We start from the raw sequence: 22387 nt of genomic DNA, 5'->3' as shown, positions 1-22387 counted from the left end.
CTGCACATGTGGTTAATAACTCTAGTCTGGTGAGCACTTTGGGTTCATGAAGTGAGCTTATAAATGACAATGTCCAAGGATCACAATTACATCACATATCTTGGGAAGTTTCCTTCTTATTCATACACCTGATGTGAACAGGAATATCTACTGAACCCAGTTGAAATAAATACTCCCTTAAGTGACTGTGTCCTTAATAAAATTATTACACGTATTAAGTGATTATTGGTTAATCATAATAGTTCCCTAGTCTGTTCTGTAATGGTACTTTGAATGAAGGACTACACAATGTCCAAAATCAATCTGTGTAAAACAATCATTAATCACTCACACTGAAAAAACAATGCTCAGATATAAACAGAGCAACAAACCTGTCCATCCTGCCCTTTTTCTAAACCAAGCAGATCAAAAGGATCAATCCCATCACTGATTGCTGACAAAGGACGTGGCCCCGATGTATGCCGCCGCCTTCCGCTCTCCTTCCTTAGGTCATTCCTGACACATTCCATGAAATCACAAAATGAAACTGGGATCAGAAGAATGTACATTACTTACAAATATAATTAATTAAAAATCGATGGCAATGAAAATCATACTTTTGTGTGTACAAAAAAGCAGAGCAAACATCAAGTTATAAGACTTAAATCTCAATCACAACTAAAATCATAGATAGGGAAATGGTCACACTGAGTTAGGCCTCTTTGGAAAGCAGCATGGCAACATCCTGTTTACGTTACCTTGTTTCAAACTTTGATATCATTATCAATCACCACACAATAAACTTTGAAATGGATGACAATCAATGAAACTGTTCAGGAATTACTCATTAACACAAGTTAAAATGTATGATCAGAAGCTTTCATGGTGATTAAGTATGATGAATTCTTCTTGGGTTACCAGCAGTGTCCAGTAGTTGAATGGGGAAAACACAAATGTTTTGAGAACCATTTGCATCCTCATTTGAACTTTAGTACACTGAGGATGAGGACGAAGATGGTGTTTTCTCCATTCAACCACCTGACACAATTGGCAGCCCGAGAAGAATTCGTTATACAAGGTAAAATCTTGAGCCAATTCACATAAATGGCTTACTGAATAGGTTTTCTAATGTCCACTGGCAAGAGGCATGCCAGGCTGCAAGTAGTAATGTTCCAAAACACACTATAATTAGAAATGATTGAAACATGCAAGTGTTTTCTTGAAATAATATAATAGCATCAAGTTTTTGCTTTCTATTGTAATGTGGCACAGATTCTGTCTGAGAATCATAACTTTTGGCAGGCATAAGCTAGGACAAATTTGATTGTACAGAACTGTTCCATCTTCTATTAGTCTTACACAAGGAGAGCCTATATCATATTTTGAATAATAACTAAATAAATATATATACATTCACCTGTTGGACCGGCAGCCCTTGTTGTATGGTAATGTAGAAAATATAAGAAAGGGCACATGTCTGGCAGATACAAGCAACAACCGCTCATCTTGAAAATGATGTCCTCTTGTAGGGCGGACAAAACGAACTTCCTTGCATGGTGGAGAGGCCACCTCTGGGATAATTTTATTGCGACCTACTGTTGACCCCAAACTTTCGCTGCTACTGAAATTGTGGTAGTACTTGTCTTCAACTAGAGATGACTGATGATGCAAGAATTTACGTTTCTGACCCCCAGACCCAAACCTTCGGTCCAGACCACCATGATCGCTCCCTGAAGTATTTGCTCTCTCTCGAAACGAACTTGTTATACTGCTCAAATTTCTTTGCAGCACTTGTGCATCCTGATCAAATACCTTAGAGGTTGTTGTTGTTGTTTCACTAGGATTTGAATCAGAACTGTTTGATTCATGATCTGGAGACTTTTCATTCTCCTGAAGTGATCTCTGTCCCTTTTTAATTGTCCTAAGAGATTCTGTAGTGTTAACTACATCAAGGTCCTTACTTTTCCAACTCTCAAAATCACCTTCATAAGGACATTCCACATTACATTCCCGTCCCAGTCTGTTTTCGTGTGCCCCTTTCTCAAATGACGCATTTCGGGTGTAGAACGCAAATCTGGTATCTCTGTAAGTACCATCTAAAGAAATGTTGGACAAAAACGTTAAAGCAGCTATTCTACGCCTAGAACGATTTCTTTTTATAGACGTCGCCATCTACAAGGCCTAGAATGTTATTCTTCATATAGGGTCATACTAATAATCGATGTCATATCATGTCAACCGTACTACTATTTGGCAGAAACTAAAATAAAAAATGTAACTCAGGAATAGCTTTATAATGAGTTACAGAACCATTGAATTGCCAACAACTGCACAAACTGCTCAAGGCCATCTCCAACCTAACCTTTCCCTGCAAAACTTGTCTGCGTCACAGATTATTTAACCTGAGATTGATTCCCTGCATAGACTTAAAATATCCCTTTCATTGAATAAGTTCCCGACACGTTAACCATAGAGATGCGAATATGACGTGAAAACAATATAAACAATAGAGTTATATATCACTTCAATCATATAACATAAACTACATAATACGAATACACCCCAACTCAGTTTTATGGCTACTATTGTCAACAGGCATGAAGAGAGTGTTCTGCCATCTGTCAGGTAGGTGCTTAATATATCGAGAGCGGTAGCTCAATCGATAACGAGGTTTATTACATCTTTATTACATTCCATGGATCCATAAGTTAGTCAGATGACAATAGTATGTGTAAAAAGTCATAATAATGCCATATATATATATATTTTACATACATTACAAGTACAATTCATACTATGTAAATATTTAACATATTATAAACAAAGAGTTCATAGAAGCAGTAAGTGTTATGTTAAAGATACATCACCCATGACACAATAAATAAATTATATTACATAAAGACAAGAAAACCTTAATGAACATTATGAATTATTTGTAAACATTACAAATTCATCTACAGAGTATGCAATCAACTATTTTTAATGCTACTTTAAATTGTGTTTTTTCATTTATAAGACTTGATGTTAGACTGCTGAAAATTTTGATGTCTGCATAATATGCACCCTTCTGAAATGATGTTGGAAATTGGTCTATGAAGGTGATCCTTATTCGTTGTATTGACGCTGTGTTACTACTGTGTTAAGTGTGTTAGTTACTATTCGAGCACATGCAAACATTTTCTTATTTGTCTCAAAACTGATACTTTAAACAGCGTAAACAATTAATTTATTAATTTTACGATTTTAACTGGTATAACTTTTTGACTATAGTCTTGAAGTATATGAGTACCTGACCCTTTCAAAATAATACCTGCCAAATGTTATTGTGCTATGATTAGGCTCTTACTCTGTTAGGACAGTTCTGTACAGCAGGAAACAAATTCTCAGAGTTAGTCCTGAGTAGTAACTGTTTTAGTTGATCAGAAACTAAGTAAGATGAAAGAACAGTGCCAAGAGCAAATAAGTTTGTTTCAATAAGGAGGTTACAGGACAAAGTACATAACCCTGAAAATCTGTCCTGAGTTCAAGTCCTAGTTACGATGGTTTCTGTAGCTTGGTAACCAAGCACAAAAGAAGAAGGGAAGAACAAATTTGTTTGTTTCAGCAAGGAGATTACAGGAGTAAAGATTACAAACTCAAAAATTATACTGTGTTTGAATCCCAAATACGATGTTGAGTCAAGGAAATATTTCTTTGCTGCTATTCAATGATATATATCAAATGATGAAGAATACAATAAGAATTCAAGTAACAAAGACTGAGAAAAAATATACGCATTTTGTCAAATTTTAAAATTAAAAATTTCGAAACATCAAGAATATCAGATATGTTAACATATGTGTTTTGTACAGGTCTAAGATCAAACATGATCAAATATCCCCTCTTATCGGTTAAGAGTCAATAATTCACCCAGTAGTCAGGGCAGCAGTTTACAATGTGCTGAGTGGTATGTAACTACCCACTTTGTATGGGAGAGTTGGTACGCCTTCCTGCACAAAATATTGATCTATCGTGTTCGCGTTTTAGTTGCACGTCATTTGTTTCTGTCGATTTTGACGACAATTATAGCGCTATTAGTCAAAGTTCTCTTGTGTGACACTACACTAATAACCCAGTTTTCTTCCTTCTATTTGATGTGCACGAATCAATAAGAATGAACAAACATGCGAGTAAGATTACCTACCATTTTAATGCAGGTACAAACAGATTACGACTTCCTGATAGGGAAGCTAACTACTCACCTACTAATAATGGTTACGTCTAGAATACGTGGTGTTTCACCTCCGCATTCCTTTCGTGTTCCAGTCACAGTTCTTAGGCACATAAGCATTTTTTATTAAATATCCCACTTTTCTAGTACTCGTATAAAAAGTAGGCATAGGCATGCAGAAAGATTAAAGGATTGCTAGGAAGCATTTCGTTATGTTTAAAAAGTGCGCGTAGTAGCATATTGTAAGATAACAATTATGCACTTTCTTAAGAAACCAAATAAAATAACGAAAAGCACAAGTAGCTGATTCCGGGTATAAATTCCAAATTTTTAAACACAAATTTCCAACGATTTAACTCTTTGTAACTTTGGGTTGAAGATGAGGGAATGTGCCATAGCTCCGGCGGCTAGACGCGCTGGACCGCGGAGGTCCTGATTTAATTAATGAACGGTGCTTTCAGTGCGATCAGTGGCGGACCAAGTGTCACTGGGAGATAATTTTCTCAGAGCCCTTTCATTTTCCTCTGTTAATAATCGTCATCCCACCATTGCGTCATTGCGTCCCATGATATGTGCAATAGCCCTGATCAAGCGGCACTATATAGTACCCTCGTTTAAAGACAATTATTAATCCTGATACTGGAGTTCTGTCATCCCTTTCGGGTTTCAAGATGGTAGCAGCATTTTCCTCCGAATAACAGGACTACGCGGGGCGACAACCCAGAGACGCGTCACAATCTAAATCCATACAAAAATGAAAATTCCATCAACTATTTTACCGAGTTACTTCAGACATTATACTGGACACTGTCCTTCGTCTAAGGTTTATAAAAATGGGCTAAAATAACTACAAAATACGAAATACAAGGCACAATAATACATGTTGATCTCTCTCGTCACTACATAAAAACCCCGTACGTGTAAATGCTTAGGCTACACAGCAAAAGCAGGAAGCAATAAACTCCTATGTATTGATTTTTTCCCTATATGCAATGTCCAAGAGCTCTTGTTTTGTACTTGTGGAGTTCCCCCCCCCCCCCCACTCAACCCCGAAGGGGAATACCGGGTAAAGTTTATGCATTTTCGATCGAAGTCAATTTTGTCTCAAAACTACAAGGAATATTTTTATGCAATGACAATTTATTGCAAGTTACACACAAAATGAAGAAAATTTTTACCAGCTGTCAGTCAAGCGTCAAAGCCAAATTAAACAGATCCAGTTTACTTACAAAATACACAGTTTAACTCAGATCCTAAAATTCACTGTTCAAGATGATGCGAGCCGCCTGTGAATTAATTCATTGGTTATTTAATAACGCTCTTTCAATTGTACTGGAATGGGATGATGATTGGGTGGCCGGTTAGAAGGGATGGAGACGGAAGTGACCGATTCCGTAATTTGTATGGGCGGACTAATACGAACTATAAAAACGCCTCGACTAGGTCAGGACTGAAGATCTACGTTCTATAATTTGCCACTGACCTCAACAATCTAGTTTCAGAGCACACATAACTCATCTTAAAAAGCCCTGATTGATCGCATAGATGAGTTCAATACTATTTATTGTTCTTTCCACCCACCCTCTCTCTTGAGGTGTCTGATTACGTGAAAACACGCAATTCTGGGGTCGACTGCTGCACCCTTCAGAAATGGAGGAGCGAAACGGAATGGCAATCCGCACATTCTTTAACGATGGAAAAGTCTAACAAATTATTTCGTACGCCTTCTTGCATAATTATTAATTGAAAATGTTCTGTGTAGTGGTTATGACGTCTTTTCGATTTTAATACCACACAAAGGCGTTAATTATTGAATTGTAAATAAACATGTTTAAATGCCCTTAATTATTATAGCCTATCTGTAGATCATTATTGTCCTGAAAAATATGAGACAGACAAGGTGCCGCCACTCGGAGAGTCAAATGCTGTTCTATCTGTACGTAAATCAGAAAGCTTAATAACCATTGTGCTGTGCCGTTGTAAGAGTCACATTCAAAGGACAAGTGTCCTGAACAGATAAACAATTTATATGCACGGTTAATGGATAGCAAGTTAGGTCACGCAGATGATGAAGTGCACTCCAGGACTATTGATACTGGAGGATTTATTAATCATACAGTATTAAAATAACGCTCACAGATATGCTGGCGTACGTACCATGAAACTGAAATGAAGTCGAGTTTTGCAGAAGATACTGTCTTTTGGGCATGTGAATACATTGAACACTATAAGTTTTTTTATTATGTCTGGACTCTTACTAAGCTGTGTTCGCCTGGAAATTCTATCTAAATATTATTTATGAATGAAAGGATTTTATATATATGTATAATATTGCTCCTACAGAAACAAAGGTTAAAACGTAAGTGTGTATCGAGATAATTCAGGGCACCCAGATACATAGCTCTCACGTGAAGAATGTTAAAAGCTTACTCACCTGTTCAACTTATTGCACATCCATTACGTCTTCTATACAAAATAAAGCTCTCGAATGCCTACAGCTTTAGTAGTTTCATTAGAAATCCAAGTTTTTTACGGACATTTACACATGTAGTATAACCAGATATGTTCAAACATGTCGTGCTTTGTTCCTAAACACTTTAATACTTGTACGCTTTATCCATTCTCTATCAACACACACTGCAATAAAGTAACATTTTTTGCAGCATTTTGTCGCATGTTACAAGACTACTTCAGAAGCTAATACAACAAATGGCCGAATAAAATCTAATTTTTGATTCTACTTTATAAAAAAACACCTAACAGACGGAGCGGAAAAACACAAAATCTGATCAAAATCAGTCTATAAGTTTCGAGTTATGAGATGACACAGTCCAAAAATTTCTGTTCATTTATCTCAAAAAGCCACAAGATTTGCAGAAAAAAGGGTATTACAAATGAAATGTAAATTATATTCAATTGTACTCTTCAGCTTTTATTCGAAACGTGTCCTTTTGTTAAAAAAACAGGTCTATACACGCCTTTCGTTTTCACGACGACTAAATACAATTGAGTGTACTCTGGTAATCAGCTGTCTCTCTATACAGAAAAACTGCAGCGTGTCGGACAATATCTCTGTCTCCATCAACAACGATGGATGTGAAGTTAGAGTCAAATACAGCCAAAAAACAGTACCCATTAGTCTAGCAGGGCCCTGCCTTCATTGACCATTGAACCAGAATATGAGAGAAGAGTCGATAGGCTGTGTTCAGAAAATGCATTGGGTTCCATGACCACCCCTGTTGAGATGGAGCGTGATATCAATGGCTTCTTTTACCAGATGCTCCAAATAGTCTATTTCTTTCGTCTTTTGAAACTTGATGCGGTTATTCATACCGAAGTCGAATGTCTACTCTTCTAGATGAAAAAGTTCATTGTGTTGCGTATTCTCTTTTGACGTTGTTTCAACCAAGCTTTCCGTTTGCTCGACGTAAACATAATCGAATTGAATATTTAAATTGCTTTCACTATCATCTTATGCAAGATAAATAAACGTACATTTTGACTTAGCAAAAGTGATAGCGTCGGAACTAATAAACATGTCTTATTTTAGTGCCGGTTAAAACATACAGCAGAACAGAGCGGACTTAAATCATCTTAAACCAGACGGATTCTGGTACGATGTTCGGAGAATCATTACCTCTTGCATCAGCTTTGTGCCACGCGTATTCACGTGATAAACCAGGATGTAATTACATCGATACGTTGTATCGTGTGCATCACTTTGCGTTAGTTAATCATTTATCAACTTACTGCCACGTATCTTACTGTTTTCATCACAACCGCTGTTATAACACCTGCCCTCTTGAATAACCTATTCTTTAGCACAACAACTTGTGTAAATAATCCTTCTTTGTAGAAGGAAAATTGTTGGTTGGTCATTTATGTCCGATAATTAACAACAGCATATCAGGTTATCGAGTCAGGCGATAAACCAACTTGTCGCCATTATCACGATTTTGTCCTCCACTAAAGTTCGCCACCTGTCACGGACCACATGCACGTTGTCAGTGTGACGCCTGAGTGTGGTGCAGGAACTCTCTGGATATATTTTGATGATGGAAGAAGTTCATATTACTAAAGAGAACAATTTGTTGAGAGAAAATGATTAGACATCGTCCATATACAATTGATGATGGAATCATAATGTTACAAAATATTATATATTATTGTTAATGATAATCGAATAACATAACTGTGAGAACAATCTGAAACTAATAAATAATAGATAAATAATATTAAAATAGAACCTCAGTGAAAATAATGAACTCAAAAAAACCACAGAAACTTCAATTAACATATTACAAGAGTCAATAATTAAACGCATTTGGACCAAAAGGAAGATTTGAACGAACATAAAACATCTCACGAATTGTATCTACAGAGTTACTGACATTAATTAAAGGTTGTTGGGTCAAATGGCCATACTCTCCTATAGCATGATGCTGATGATAGCAGTACCTTGTTGTGGTAAAAGAGAAGTGCAGATTCCAGCGACAACTGCAGCTAATGTAATAAGTTCATTGAAGAATTATTTTCTCAGTGGATGTGTTTTCCTACTCTCTACCAAACATCAAACGGAAATGAGTAAGTATTCACTCATGAGGTTACTTTTTAGAGACTAGCTGCTTTCTGCTGATATCAAATATGTGTTACAGTGTGACTAGTGCAATTCCTAAATTCAACGGAACGTCTTCCAATTTGTTACATCAACTACATTGTTGTTGTTTACAGATTCAATATATTTTAATTATAACAGTACAACAGAAATTAACACAAAGGTGAGACCGTGATAATACGTATATAGGATGGCCAAGTCGAGTTTTATCGCTTGCATGGAGGAGTTACCAGTACAACACACATACCCAGGCTTTTATATATAAAAAGTTTATTTATAAATTAAAGTAGATGTGTTGCCGCAGTAATAAATACATCATAATTACTCTTCCATATCCTTTATCATAACAATAGTTAATTGAACTGCAATTGGAGTAAGAATTAAAGTTATTGAAAGTAGATGTTTGTCTGAGGTAGGGGAACCACGAGATTTTGGGAGAAATGCCCGAAGTTTCGGTACAACCAGAAAATAAGTTATCATTTCAGGGTCTTAATTCTAAACCAGATCGTAATTCTTCTTTAATTAAATTTTGTAAGAAATATCCATATTGCCTAAAAGTATAAAAAAATCTCATTTAAACAACTTCGATACAGAAAATCTGATTAGAGAAAAAGTTCAGCGATCCTACTAAATCCATTCCGCGTTGAGTACAGTACTGCCAGTATGGACAGTTACAAGTATTAAAAAAACAATATTGTAATTATTTTTCCACTTTCATCGTTTCGTAAGAAAATACATGATCATGATATGAAAACATCTGCCTGTCAGTTCCTACACTTTTTAAACAAATGGTAGTTTCTTAAACTGAGTACATCAATGTGACTAGAAGCCATCACGCTTTTGTATTGATTTTAATTTCCTACCTTTGTGCAGTAGCTTAGAATAAAACCTGCACATTTTTCGTAGTTCCATTACAGCACAAAATTTCAGGGCCGTGCATCAAGCGGAGCTAATTGCAACCGCATCTCGACAAGTTTTACATGGTCGCCACATTTGTATTATCGATAGCAGGAAATCGAAAGATATGAAATAGGATTTGAGGTTCTCGAGGCGGTAAGTACGATGATGGATAATTTATAGGTTGTAGTCTGGTAGAAATTTACAAACGTTTCAGAGGTCCTTGCTGAGTTCATCATCAGGGCTGTGAGTGATGAGTCATCTCCATGATGATGAGACGTTGGTATAATAAACTCCTACCAGTCTACACGACGATACAGCCAAGACATCCATTTGTAAGATACAACGATGGCATATCCTTTAGTAGCATCATGTGTATACTAACTATCACAGAAGTCTTTCAGCTGGTTCAAAAGTTGTTAAGGATGGACAGACCAACTGGCTCTATAAGCCTTATCGTATTTTTCCTTAGAAAATAGGTAAAGTTGAGGTAAATTCAGGTTGCTCATAGCCAGAGATTAAATTATACAAGACGAAATGTGAAACGTATTGAACCTTCACACAATAATTTGAATTTTATGGACAATTCGACTACAATAACAGTGGCGTCTATTAAGAAACAATGCAGGATATAAGACGCCTCCTTCAACAAACGTTAACATGCACTTATTGATTGCAGGGCCATCTTCAGTGAAACTAGGTCGACTCCTCTCAGATAAAAGGATCCTTGCAACAGAAGTTTCCCTCCAGTCATTTAACCATACTCTGCCCGAATACAGGTGCTGCAGTAATCACCCTCTAAATGTCATTCTGTCGGGGGACACACAGGCCAAGAGCTCTGTACGTCGGGTAAGGATTCGTCTGATACATAATACGAGGCTCGTCCACAAAGTAAGTTTCCCTGGGGCCGTTTACAGAAACAAAACACAATTTCATGGAAATATTTATTGCAACAGATACAGCAAGTGTCCAGCTATTTTTCAACATATTCGCCACCGGAATTGAGACATTGGTCATACCGTGGGACCAACTTTTGAATACCTGTGTCGTAGAAGTCTGCCGCCTGGGATTGGAACCACTGTGTGACAAGCATCTCCGCCTCTCTGTCATTCTCAAAACGCTGACGCTGACCGGACAGGAATTTCTTGAGGTGTAGGAAAAGATGGAAATCACTGGGAGCGAGGTCCGGGCTGTAGGGTGAATGATTAAACACCTCCCAGCTGAACTCCTGCAGGAGACTTGCTGTCCGTCGAGCCGTGTGCGGCCTAGCGTTATCACTGACCGCACTTCACAGTCGGCGGGAGCTGGAATAAGAACCTCCATCTTCAACAGCTGCAACGATGCTACTGTGAGAACGCGGGAAGTACCGTTAGTGCATGCGCCATTCTACGTCATTGCTCTATCACGTACGCACAGTCGCTTTGCGCAATATAAGGTTTGCTAGCTGTGGGACGAGTGGGAAACTTACTTTGTGGACGCGCCTCGTAGTGCAGTTTATTTCAGTTCTATCCTTCTGCGCAACAATAAAAAATAGTGATAGTAACTGCAACACAGATCCGCTATAAGAATTAACAGCAATGTTTCTTTGAAGGGGCTTTATTACTCAGATGCTAAGTTACACTTATACACTGTATAAATGGTTTCGGCTCCCTTGTACGATAATAATGTTTTTTTACGTTATTATCGAAATTAACACTGATACTTCCACCCTATACTACTACTACTACTGCAATTTTATCTTGTTTTCTTGTGTTTTAAAATGTATCGAGACATAAGTCTGTTGAAGATTGTAAATCTCTTCAAGATGACACTGATTCAGTGCAACAGTGGTGAGTTGAAAGGTAAAAGCTGTATGGAAATTAACATTCAGCAGACCAAATTCACATATTTAACACGTAACATCAACAACATACATTTTAATTACTATAACACTGATATATTGATTTTTCGTACTGACTATAATTAAGGGTGCAAATAATGAAGCTCCAAATTATATTATTTTCCCCACCATTCTCTTACTCGCATTTCTATATATTCTCTTTAAAAACTTGTTATCAAATACAATAAACACAATTATAATCTTTATTTTCTTAGTTTTACTCTAACTTCATATAAAGGCATAAGTGCAGACTATTCTGAACTTCGTCAACAAACTGGAAAGATGTACCCGTGTATTCATTGGCGTACACTGACATTACAAACGTGTTCGAATTTATAGTTTACAAATCCTGTACTGTAAGAGTGTGAAAACTGACTGACAAGCAACTGAAAAAACATCGCTGAATAAACCCGAATCAGTCACCTCATAACCTCATTACAACCTCATGTGTACCCCTGCAGACAATGCGTTCGTAATTAATGTTTTACTCTTTAGTTGTCCGACACAACAAGTCTGACTGGGCCGACATGGCTGCTTCTCTTGGACAACACCTCGTCTCCGAAAGAGTTTCTTGGTGACAGCAACATCCCTTTTGATTGCGAGTTCCTGGTAGCTCAGCAGAATGCAGGAGGCTTGGTCATGCTGACAGAAGTATACAAGATCGCAACAGAAAGGCCGCTCCTCTACCACGATTTCGGATATTGGTTATCAGAGACGACATTCAGATTTCCTTCGACAGATTTCTACTTCAGGAGGTCCAGTCTCCAAGGTCTTTCTATTTCTACGGCAACTATTGAGGTATGGATAAAATAAAGAGAGGGTAGAACTCTATTATGGTTACTGTCGTTACGTCGCCATGCTGTCGCGGCGACACATAGTGATCGCTTGTTGCATTACAGGTTATCAAGCAAGTTACGTGTGTAAAAAGTGACTGACAAGAATCAACAACAATGGACACAGATGGCTTTTGCACAATAAAACTATTTGTTCTTGCATTGTAACCAGTCCGACAGAAACGGTAAACACTGTACGAAAAGCTTTTGTTCAAACTACTAACTATTTAAGTTAGATACTATAGTTCCCTTCCATGTCCCACGATGCCCGAAAAAGTCACTAACTGAGTTCTGAAAAGTTTCTTCGAAGAAATAAACACATAAATAAACGGACAAACCAATCGAACACAGAGGCAGTGCTGATTACTTCCGGGCGAAACTGATTGTCATCTACCATGTTTGTCGATAGCCAAATTATTCCGTCAAAGACAACAGCACGATTTGTGATCAAATGAACAAGTGTGCATACAACTGAAATTGACCAACTAAACTGCGTAGTTTCAGTTACTATATGCCAAGTTCAGAACATCTGACCTTCTAACTAACTAGATGGCTTACCGAACCCGAAGGTTCATCACCGAATTAACCAAAGCCCTCCACCGGACCCTGTCCTGGGCCAACAAAATCCAGTTTCCTTCAACTCCTATCTCCCATAGATCCCGCCTGAGATTATCCTCCCATCTACGTCTAGGTCTCCCCAGCGGTCTCTTCCCTTCAGGTTTCCCAACCAGTACCCGGTGCACACCTCTTGTCCCATCCATGCGCGCTACATGTCCCGCCCATCTCACTCTTCTCGACTTAATCACCCTCACAATACTGGGGGAGCAGTACAGATTTTTAAGCTCGTCATTGTGCAGTTTTCTCCACGCCCCATCGTCTTCCCTCTTAGGCCCAAATATCCTCCTCAACACCCGATTCTCAAACACCTGCAATCTGTGTTCCTCCCTCTGAGTGAGAGACCATGTTTCGCACCCATACAAAACAACAGGCAATATTATTGTTTTGTATACTTTAATTTTCAGGTTCTTAGAAATCAGACGGGAAGACAAAATATTTTGGACTGAGAAGTAGCAAGCATTTCCGGAATTTAGTCTCCTCCTAACTTCCTCACAAGTATCATTTTGATTTGTTATTGTTGTTCCCAAATATTTGAACTTTGTAACCCTTTCAAAGGATTTATTAGCTACCCTAAGATAATTTTGCCCGCCTGTCTTCTGATGACGAGATACTAACATGTACTTAGTTTTTTCTGAATTTACTTCCAGCCCCACTTGTCTACCAGCCTCTAGTAAAACTTCTGCGTTCCTCTTTATTGTATTTATATCGTCCCCCAATAAATTAACATCATCAGCATATGCCAATAGCTGATGTGTCCCGTTCAATTGCAAACCCTCCTGCCTACCTTGGACCTTCCTGATGGCGTATTCTAGCGCAAAGTTAAAGAGCAAGGGAGACAAAGCATCTCCTTGTTTTAGACCGTTCTTGATGAGGAATGTCTCAGATACATATTTACCTACTCGAATTTTGCTGCAGGTTTCATTTAAGCACATTTTTATTAGACCCACTAGCTTCTTTGGTATACCAAATTCAATAAGAATATTATATAGCACTTCTCTCTTCACAGAGTCATAGGCTTTTTTGAAATCTATAAATAACTGATGTACAGTCCCACCGAACTCCCATTTTTTCTCTAGTATCTGACGAATGCAAAAGATCTGATCAATCGTTGATCTGTTTCGTCTGAACCCACACTGATGATCCCCAATAGTTTCATTCGCATATGGGGTTAATCTTGCCAAAAGAATGTTGGATAGAATTTTGTATGAGGTTGATAGCAGCGATATTCCTCGGTAATTACCACACTCAGTCTTGTCCCCCTTCTTATAAATAGGAATAATTATGGATTCCTTCCATTGATGTGGCATCTCTTCCTTATCCCAAATTAACTGAATAAGCTTATGGATCCTCATATGCAACCCTTTGCCACCTGCTTTAATTAATTCGGCCGGAATCTGATCAATTCCTGGAGATTTATAACTTTTCAACTTCCCAATGGCTAGTTCCACTTCATCTAAGCTAGGTTCTGGCACCAACAGTTCAGCTGTATGCATTTTAATCTGTCTAATATCACCAGTATTATGAACATTTAAGAGCTCGCTAAAGAAATTTTTCCACCTATTCACAATTTTTATTGGATCTGCAAGCAAATTGCCACTATCATCCTTTACCAAATTAGTCTGGGGTTGATATCCTTTCTTAAAGTTATTAATGCCTCTGTACAGGTCTCTGATGTTTTTTTCCTTATTATTTGTCTCAAGTTCAGCAATTTTGCCCTTCAGGTATTCCCTTTTCTTAGTCCTAAAGGTTCTACTAGCCTCACGTCTCACGTTACATAGATTATCCGCATTTGTTTTGTTTGGGTTCTGCAACCATTGAAATTTTGTTTGCTTCCTTCGATCTATTAATTTTGAACATTCTTCATCAAACCACGGTTTATTTTGCTTTCTCCTGTAGTATCCTAGTTTCTCTTTTGCTGAAATTTTGATGCAGTTTCTGACATTTTCCCACTCCCTGTTGATGTCCACACTTTCATTATCCTCATTTGTCTCTAAAATTTGAAACCTATTCGAAATTTCAACTTGATATTGTTCCTTTGCCTCTCCCTCACTTAATTTTTTCAAATCAAATCTTTCTGTGTCAAAATTTTGTTTAGTTCGTCTACTTACTGAAAGCCGCTCCCTCACTTTTGCTACCACCAGATAATGATCAGTGTCGCAATCTGCTCCTCTGAATGATCTCACATCAATTACATTTGTCTGCCTTCTCTTATCTACTAAAACATGATCTATTTGATTGTGTGTTCTGCCATCTGGGGAAGTCCAAGTGTATTTATGAACATCACGGTGTGGAAATTTTGTACTTTTTACAATTAAATCTTTTGACGTAGCGAAGGTCACTGCTCTGACGCCATTATCATTACTAAGTGCATGGAGACTCTCGCTGCCTATTGTGGGTTTGAAGACATCCTCCCTCCCAATTTTTGCATTGAAATCTCCTAGCAGAATTTTCATGTGATACTTGCCAAATGTATCAAATACTGATTCCAATTCTTCATAAAAGCTATCCTTGATATCATCGCTTTTGTCTTCAGTTGGGGCATGAACATTAAGGACAATGATGTCGCACCAACGTCCTTCCAAAATTACGTAAGACAACCTGTCACTAACAAATTCTACTCTCTTAACTGCTGCCCTAATTCTGCTATGAACAAAAAAACCCGTCCCTAGCTGATGATTGTCATTCCCCTTTCCATAGAAAAATGTAAAATTGTCCACTGGGATCGTGCCCTCCCACTCCCATCGCACTTCCTGCACTGCCACTAAGTCTAACTTATAATTACCTAATTCCCTACACACTGATTTCAGTGCCCCAGCCCTATAGAGGCTCCTAATGTTCCAGGTACCAAATCTCATGTCCTTTTTCAATTGCCGTGGTCGTGCCAAAGAGTCCGTCCTGATCCGAGGCTTGGTTGATTTTTTCGTAACACATATTTTTTTTAAAGGTGAAAGGTTGTTAGCCCTACACCCAACCCCCAACCTGGAGGACCAGGGTATCACTCTTAGTCTAGCGCATCTCCTTAGACCTGTCCGGCTTGGGTGACCCTACCATGAGCCGAAGCTCAGGCCGGCATAGCCCTAAGGGTCATTTGAGCACGCAAGCCTCCTCACCCGGCAGATTGCCTTCGACAAGGTGGTGATACCTTCGAGAAGGGCATCTGACCTTCATTCGAGTATAATTTTTAGCACTTCCCCTGAATTGAAACTGTTCCTCACAACACAGAATCATTTAATAAATCACTAATAAAGCGGCCGTGAGTAATTTAAATCTGGCACGCTGTAAATATTTAGCAGGCTCCGTGCAGAACTTAATCATCCCAGTTTCAATCTCTTTCCTCTGGATGACGAGACATTCATGCACGTAGATATCAAACGGAAGAATAAATACATATTCCGCGCGGCAGCCATGTTGATCCACAACAACACCTGGTTTACCATAATGTACACATTTGAGGGCCAGCACATCATATTACAATAGCGTCTCTTTCACTTCAGAAATTCACACGCCTCCCGTGTTAATATCAGTGGTAAGGAATTTAAAAGGAAAACTTGAAGTAGACTCCAATAACATCAAATATCGTGATAATTCGTCTGCTGATCCAGAAGTAGCCAGTATTAGCGTGAACAAACACACAGAAAGACATTGCACACTCATACATACAGATACACCATGTTAACATAGACTAAGTATTGTTTTATAAAATAAGAAAGTAGGCTGATACAGAGACTGCTTTTACTGAACAGGAGTAAAGGATGAGTTTATTTAACGACACATTTTCCTGTTATAGAATCCTCCAATCACAGTGCTTGAAAGGACTGACGGTCAAATTAAATTTAGTGGCTACTTCGGTAAGGTATGGCGTGTCCTGGAGAAGAGGATGGAATTCAGGTAAGCGACCTTCTAAGATCAATTTCAGTTATAATAATGTCCGAACAAGAAGGCGGGTGGCTGTCAGTTGCTTGGTAGCAAAGATTCTGATGCATTTCAGGTGACTGTTTGGAGATAGGCACGTTCTATCTCCAGAGATAGGGATTAGCTCTATCGATTAGCGCAACTGAGTAGGTCTACCTGAAAACGGAGATAGAGTTTCATCTCCGAAACGTCGTGGATTTTATTTATTGGACGATGGATAATATCCAGAAAACTGTTTACTTCATCTGACGGTAGTTCTCAAGTGTGGTAACAGAAGTGGCAGTTTGTTCAGCTGTCTTGTTACCTGCCTGTGTTGGTGTTGCTGCTTCTCTGTTAAAGGTCTGACGCTCAGATCAATATTATCTTGACACCGCTGTTTATATCAGTGGTACATTACAAAAGTTTCTGTCAGTAGGACTTGAGGTTTTCATGGCGGTGAGTCTGAAGATGGCTGGCTGTTTTCTGGGTTGTAGCGCCGAGTATTCCGGTAGAGTTTACCAACGTTTCGAAGGTCCTTCAAAAGGCAATCTCCCTGACGATGGAAGCAGCAAGTACCTTTGAAACATTGGTAAACGTCTACCACACTACAGGGCACTACAACCCAGAAGACAGCCATCTAATCTACTATTAATATTATGATGCCGCGTTATCATCTCGTGTCTACGTTTTTCTTTTTAAGGCATTATTACGGCATCTGCCCGGACAGACTGAATAAATCAAGGAAAAAGCCGAGCCAAAACTTGAACTCAGGGACTGCAGAGTACGAAGCAGGGCTTCTGCGCATTCTGCTATGACGTTCAGTCATGCCTGCCTACACGTATGTGCACACGTGATAACACACGATTTGATGTTCGGTGAGATACTGAACTAAAACTTATTTTTCTGCTTCGTCTCGTGAGAAATACACTACCTGCGTCCATTTACGTCGACGCTGCCTGAGTCTCTAGGACACCGCCTTTTCAAATAATTATTTAAATACTGCGTACAAACGAGAGAGGAGGTTTCTATTTCCGAGCGTTCTAGAGCGTCAGGACTGGCTTTACCCATATGATAAGGCAACGAATACACAGAACTTCACGCATCATTGCAGGACGAACTTCAGTTTCCCTGCTGATGGCGGCAGAGGATCGGTAATGAAGAACGGGACTGCTACTGGAATGATCAGGATGATACAAGACAATCAGGTACACGTGGCTGTAGACGCATTTGGAATGAGTGGGATACGAGCCACGGCTGTCGATTTCACGGTGCCCCTGCTTTCTACAAGGTACATTAATCACCAGGCTCTTTAGAACTCAACTCTCTGGAACAAGAATCTCAGAAACCACACACAATACTAGATGAGATTTCAGGTTCTGGCAGTGGCGAGTAAGACTGCTGTCCTCTGGGTTGTAATGTCGTGTAGTATAATGATTGGTCTCCAGATGACTGGGGCAAGAACCTCTGAAAGGTTGGTAAACTTCTGCCATACTACAGTTCACACTCAATGTTCGTTCTTCCCTTGAGCTAAGAAATCATCTTCAATACGCATAAAAAACAACAGATAACATTTTTGTTATATTTTTATTAATCCTTATTGTTTCAGATCCGAACTAAATAATAACAGGGATTGCCCGTATTTAATCTGCTAGTAATTTCTCCGTGTATGTAATTATGGAAATTAATAAAACACCACAAATCACATAACAATGGCACTAATTTATTTAAACAAACAAAACTGCATATAAAAATGTATAACTGACTCGCTAAATACTGTGTTTAACTAACGAGCCGTCTGATGCCAGGTACTGTGTCATCGTGAAGTCCCCAGACAGCCTAAAACTGCAGTGGGACAACTTTCTGGCTCCGTTCAGTGTCATGCTCTGGGTAGCTATGATGGCCACGGTCATCGTCATCGCTATCCATTATACACTGCTATACTACCTGGGGCAGCGCTATGGCAACCAAGAGGCTGACGAGATCAAATTTTACACGTTCAGCGACTCCTTGCTGCTAGTACTTGGCATATTTTGTCAACAAGGTAAAATAAATGTCAGTCTGGTATTAACAGCAGGTGATCGAACTGAATAATACGTACAACAACAACAATAATAATCAATTCACAGATGGGGTAAAAAAAATTTTGGTGTTCTTTACGCCAGTGATATTCAACCTGGGGTACGCGTACCCTCGGGAGTACGTGAAATTTAAAAAAAAAAAAATATTATTTTTATGATAAATACTGAATAATCAGTAATGTAATTTATTTAATTAATTTTAGATGTAGATTATATACTATGTATAACTTGAATTATACACCAACAACTTTGGGGGTACAAAGTTGAAGAGAAATTATATCTGGGGGTACGCGAACAAAAAAGGTTGAATACCACTGCTTTACGCCATTCAGCAGCGAAGAACACTTTATGAGCCTGTTCTGTCCGTCCGTCTGTTGTGCTGCCATCTAACGGTGGCCAAACAAATTACATGTTCTGCAGTATAGGCCTAATATTACAAGAACGGCTAATCGGATTTTCATGAATTTTTGTTATTAACGTCATGCCATTAAATGTTCGTTCAAACTCATGTATGTAATACCATCGCGAAGTGGGACGATGATGAAGCCATATGACGAGCAACATTGAGTATAATTCCCGTCGTTTCGTTGACAGGTCACGACACGACGCCCCGGTCATACTCCTGCCGGTTCGTGTGCATCTCGATGTACATTATTGCAGTGATGATTTTCGGCACATACTCAGCCACCTTCATATCGTTCCTGACAGTTCATGAAAACAGATTGCCTTACACGGACCTCGAGAGTCTCCTGCTGAAAGGTGGATACACGTTTGGCATGTTCAGCAAGCACGCCCAGAACTACATCTCCGAGGTACCATGCTTGAGCAGAAAGGTCTGGAGAGAGATTCTGAACAAAAACATAAGAGAATGTTTTCCTTCAACTTCTGAACTAATTAATACAACGGTCACGCAAAATTTGTAATCTTTAATGCCCGAACATAATTAATACAACCATGTCGGCTGTACGGACTTGTGAATTGGGACGAAAAGAAAGGTAATAATATGTAAAATGAAAAATTATAACATCGCATTAAATATTTAACCACTGGAACTAGGCATGTATGGAGATCAGATTAAAAACACACAGATTCGTTCTATAAGAAACAGCTTCATATGTTAATCGAACGTGGCGTCGGAGTAAAGATTTTTAAGTTAAATGTCATAAATTTGTGGTAATTATACACAGAATGAACAAATAATTTTTAAAACAATAACTTTGTAGTTCTCGCCATACTGTGCATAGTAGACCTAGCTGAAATCAAGCAGATCTGAATATACATTTTCAACAGAGGGTATTAAATTTCTCTCCAGCGACTGTGGAATATGTTGAACTACCACTACATTATCAAATTTAATATGACTTCCCTTCTACTCCCTACAGCCTTCCAGACAATTTCTCGATAAAACGTATGGCGAATCGTACCAAGACAACGTCCAACCGTCCGTACTGGACGGAATGCATAAGGTCTGCAACTCCAAGTATTCCTTCTTGATGTCAATGGACACAGCGCTGGCGTTCAAGAACAAAGTAAACTGCACTGTCGTCCCTCTGCCGCGTGAAACAAGTTTATACATCCCACAAGGCTTTGCGATTGCTAAACGAAGTCCGTACCTAGGGCTTTTCAATTACAAGTAAGTTATATAGCTTGAGACTGCGATCGAATGACAAGCTGACTGTAGTTATCGTGTCTCCTTTTCTAAGGTAATTCCGCGAAGCCAAGCTAAAATTTTGAAAAGATTTCCAGTTTTGGCGAATCTACAAGAAAACAAAGAAACTAATGAAGTCATCATTTATGTTTCATGGGACAGTCAGTATCCAAAATAATGTTAAAATGCCAGCCGATGAGATTTTAGGACATCACAAAATTTAGCGGAATAAATCATGATTCTATAATGATTGCTATTATGGATATAACGAGAAAGTGGGCTAGAATGCAATGACTGCAGATTCGTAACCAAATAAACGTAGTATATACTTCCTACACGCGTGTGTGTGTGTGTCAGTCTACAACTTGACACTAGCTACACAAGTGTCACCCAGTTTCAGGAAGATACAACTTCCATATCTCAGTCCCTAGAAGTTACTGAGTTTTGTCATGTCTGGAATGGTAAGATATCTGGTGTAGGTCATAGGCCTGCAGGTTATATGGTGCCTTGCATACACATTTCTGGAGGCACTCGACCTCACAAACATGCCCCACTACAACTACTTTGTCAGTAGCCAGCACTCACATAATTTAGTGTATTTGTAATGTTGCAGCCTGAATAAATTACGATCAAATGGCGTCTTGTACAAACACCGAGTATATGACAGTATGAGGCGGACATTTAGCAAAGAAAATGCAGCATGGACAAGGGTAAGGTTGGAAGAAGTTGCACCCATCATCGGCTTCCTTCTGGCTGGTATCGTGGCATCTTCTGTGGTGCTGCTGCTGGAGAAAGTAATTACAACTAACATGTTCCTGCAACAACAAAACGTGTTCTGCTGCATCGCTGCAGTTCGTTACGTTGATGGCGGCCATTCCTTTCATCCGAAAAACTCGCAAATAAACTTTTTACGACCGGTGGGACACAACATCAGAGTGAGGAGGGCCCCACAGCACCAGCGCCTTAGGGAGGTTGTCTGAGTAATTCCAATGAATGTAAATACAGTTCTAAAAGCAACAACTAAAAAAGAAAGAATTTTTTTAAGAGTTATGAGACTGACCACACTTTGAAACTGCATTACATTATATTTAATACACAGGTCTACACAGTCGCTCATAACGAGGTACGCGTTTAAGCAAAGTGCCTGAATTTCGAATGTTGAATTTCTGCTTAAGTACAGAGGTACCACGCCAAATTAAATTTTCGGTATAATCTTGCATTCAGTTCTTTCCCTACTGGTAAAAATACTAGGAGAGCACTTTCAAAATAGGCCACGATTTCTTAGTTCCGCATCCGTCCGAATTCATAATTTACAATAATCCTCTCATGCAACGCTGTGTAAACTATGAAGCTCAGAAAACGTCGTAAATAAACTGAGAAATTAATAAAGAAGAACAGAGGATACGTTCATACAGGCGATGTCTCCGAACATTAATTGTTGTAGAAACTAAATAAATAATAAATTGTTGTGTTTTGTTAGCATTATGTACGATAAAGTCTATTTCGAATAAAAGTTTGTAATTAAAAACAGACACTCTTGAATGCTAATAGGCGTACAATGGTAATATTTTTCTTAGAGTGTATGGTAAAACAGACCAACTCATAAAGGAAAATTCATTTAAAACTTTTAAAAAGCAGCACCACCACATTACTATTGCAAACGTATTTTAACAATCTTCATAAAAAGACGTGCAATCTGTATTCTGAGAACCAAATGAAATAAATAAATAAATATATTC

General features: G+C 38.6%; 2 protein-coding genes across 3 annotated transcripts in view; one reads left to right on the top strand and one right to left on the bottom strand.

The window, feature by feature from the left end:
- LOC110841460 (CDK5 and ABL1 enzyme substrate 2) overlaps positions 1-2551 on the bottom strand; it is an 11395-nt gene extending 8844 nt beyond the window's left edge. The window contains exons 1-2 of one of the 2 annotated variants that reach the window (XM_022087034.2): positions 1397-2551; positions 372-495 (exon numbers count right to left, since the gene is read on the bottom strand). In XM_022087034.2, the coding sequence (XP_021942726.1) occupies positions 372-495; positions 1397-2151 (879 nt within the window). In that variant the 5' untranslated portion in view covers positions 2152-2551. The remainder of the gene's footprint in view (positions 1-371; positions 496-1396) is intronic. The other variant, XM_022087033.2, reaches the window with a different exon arrangement.
- On the top strand, positions 2528-22387 carry LOC110841514 (putative glutamate receptor). Its single transcript, XM_022087139.2, has 10 exons — positions 2528-2604; positions 8625-8773; positions 10381-10550; positions 12076-12378; positions 16819-16919; positions 18034-18210; positions 18728-18963; positions 19595-19812; positions 20383-20633; positions 21262-22387. Exons 1-10 carry the CDS (start codon positions 2555-2557, stop codon positions 21626-21628), a joined length of 2022 nt encoding a protein of 673 aa, XP_021942831.2. The 5' UTR covers positions 2528-2554; the 3' UTR covers positions 21629-22387.

The sequence above is a fragment of the Zootermopsis nevadensis genome, unplaced genomic scaffold (genome assembly GCF_977971745.1).
Source record: "Zootermopsis nevadensis isolate Lab colony 2312 unplaced genomic scaffold, Znev_1.0 Znev_ptg000010l, whole genome shotgun sequence".
Classification (NCBI taxonomy): domain Eukaryota; kingdom Metazoa; phylum Arthropoda; class Insecta; order Blattodea; family Termopsidae; genus Zootermopsis; species Zootermopsis nevadensis.
Note: the sequence above shows the minus strand (reverse complement) of the source record. Positions and strands in the feature narration are given on the sequence as shown.

Coding starts and splice junctions, on each gene's coding strand:
- LOC110841514 (XM_022087139.2), top strand. CDS start 2,555: ATGGCTACTATTGTCAACAGGCATGAAGAGAGTGTTCTGCCATCTGTC. Junction 18,211..18,727: donor GTGCCCCTGCTTTCTACAAG/GTACATTAATCA, acceptor GTCTGATGCCAG/GTACTGTGTCATCGTGAAGT. Junction 18,964..19,594: donor TGGCATATTTTGTCAACAAG/GTAAAATAAATG, acceptor TTTCGTTGACAG/GTCACGACACGACGCCCCGG.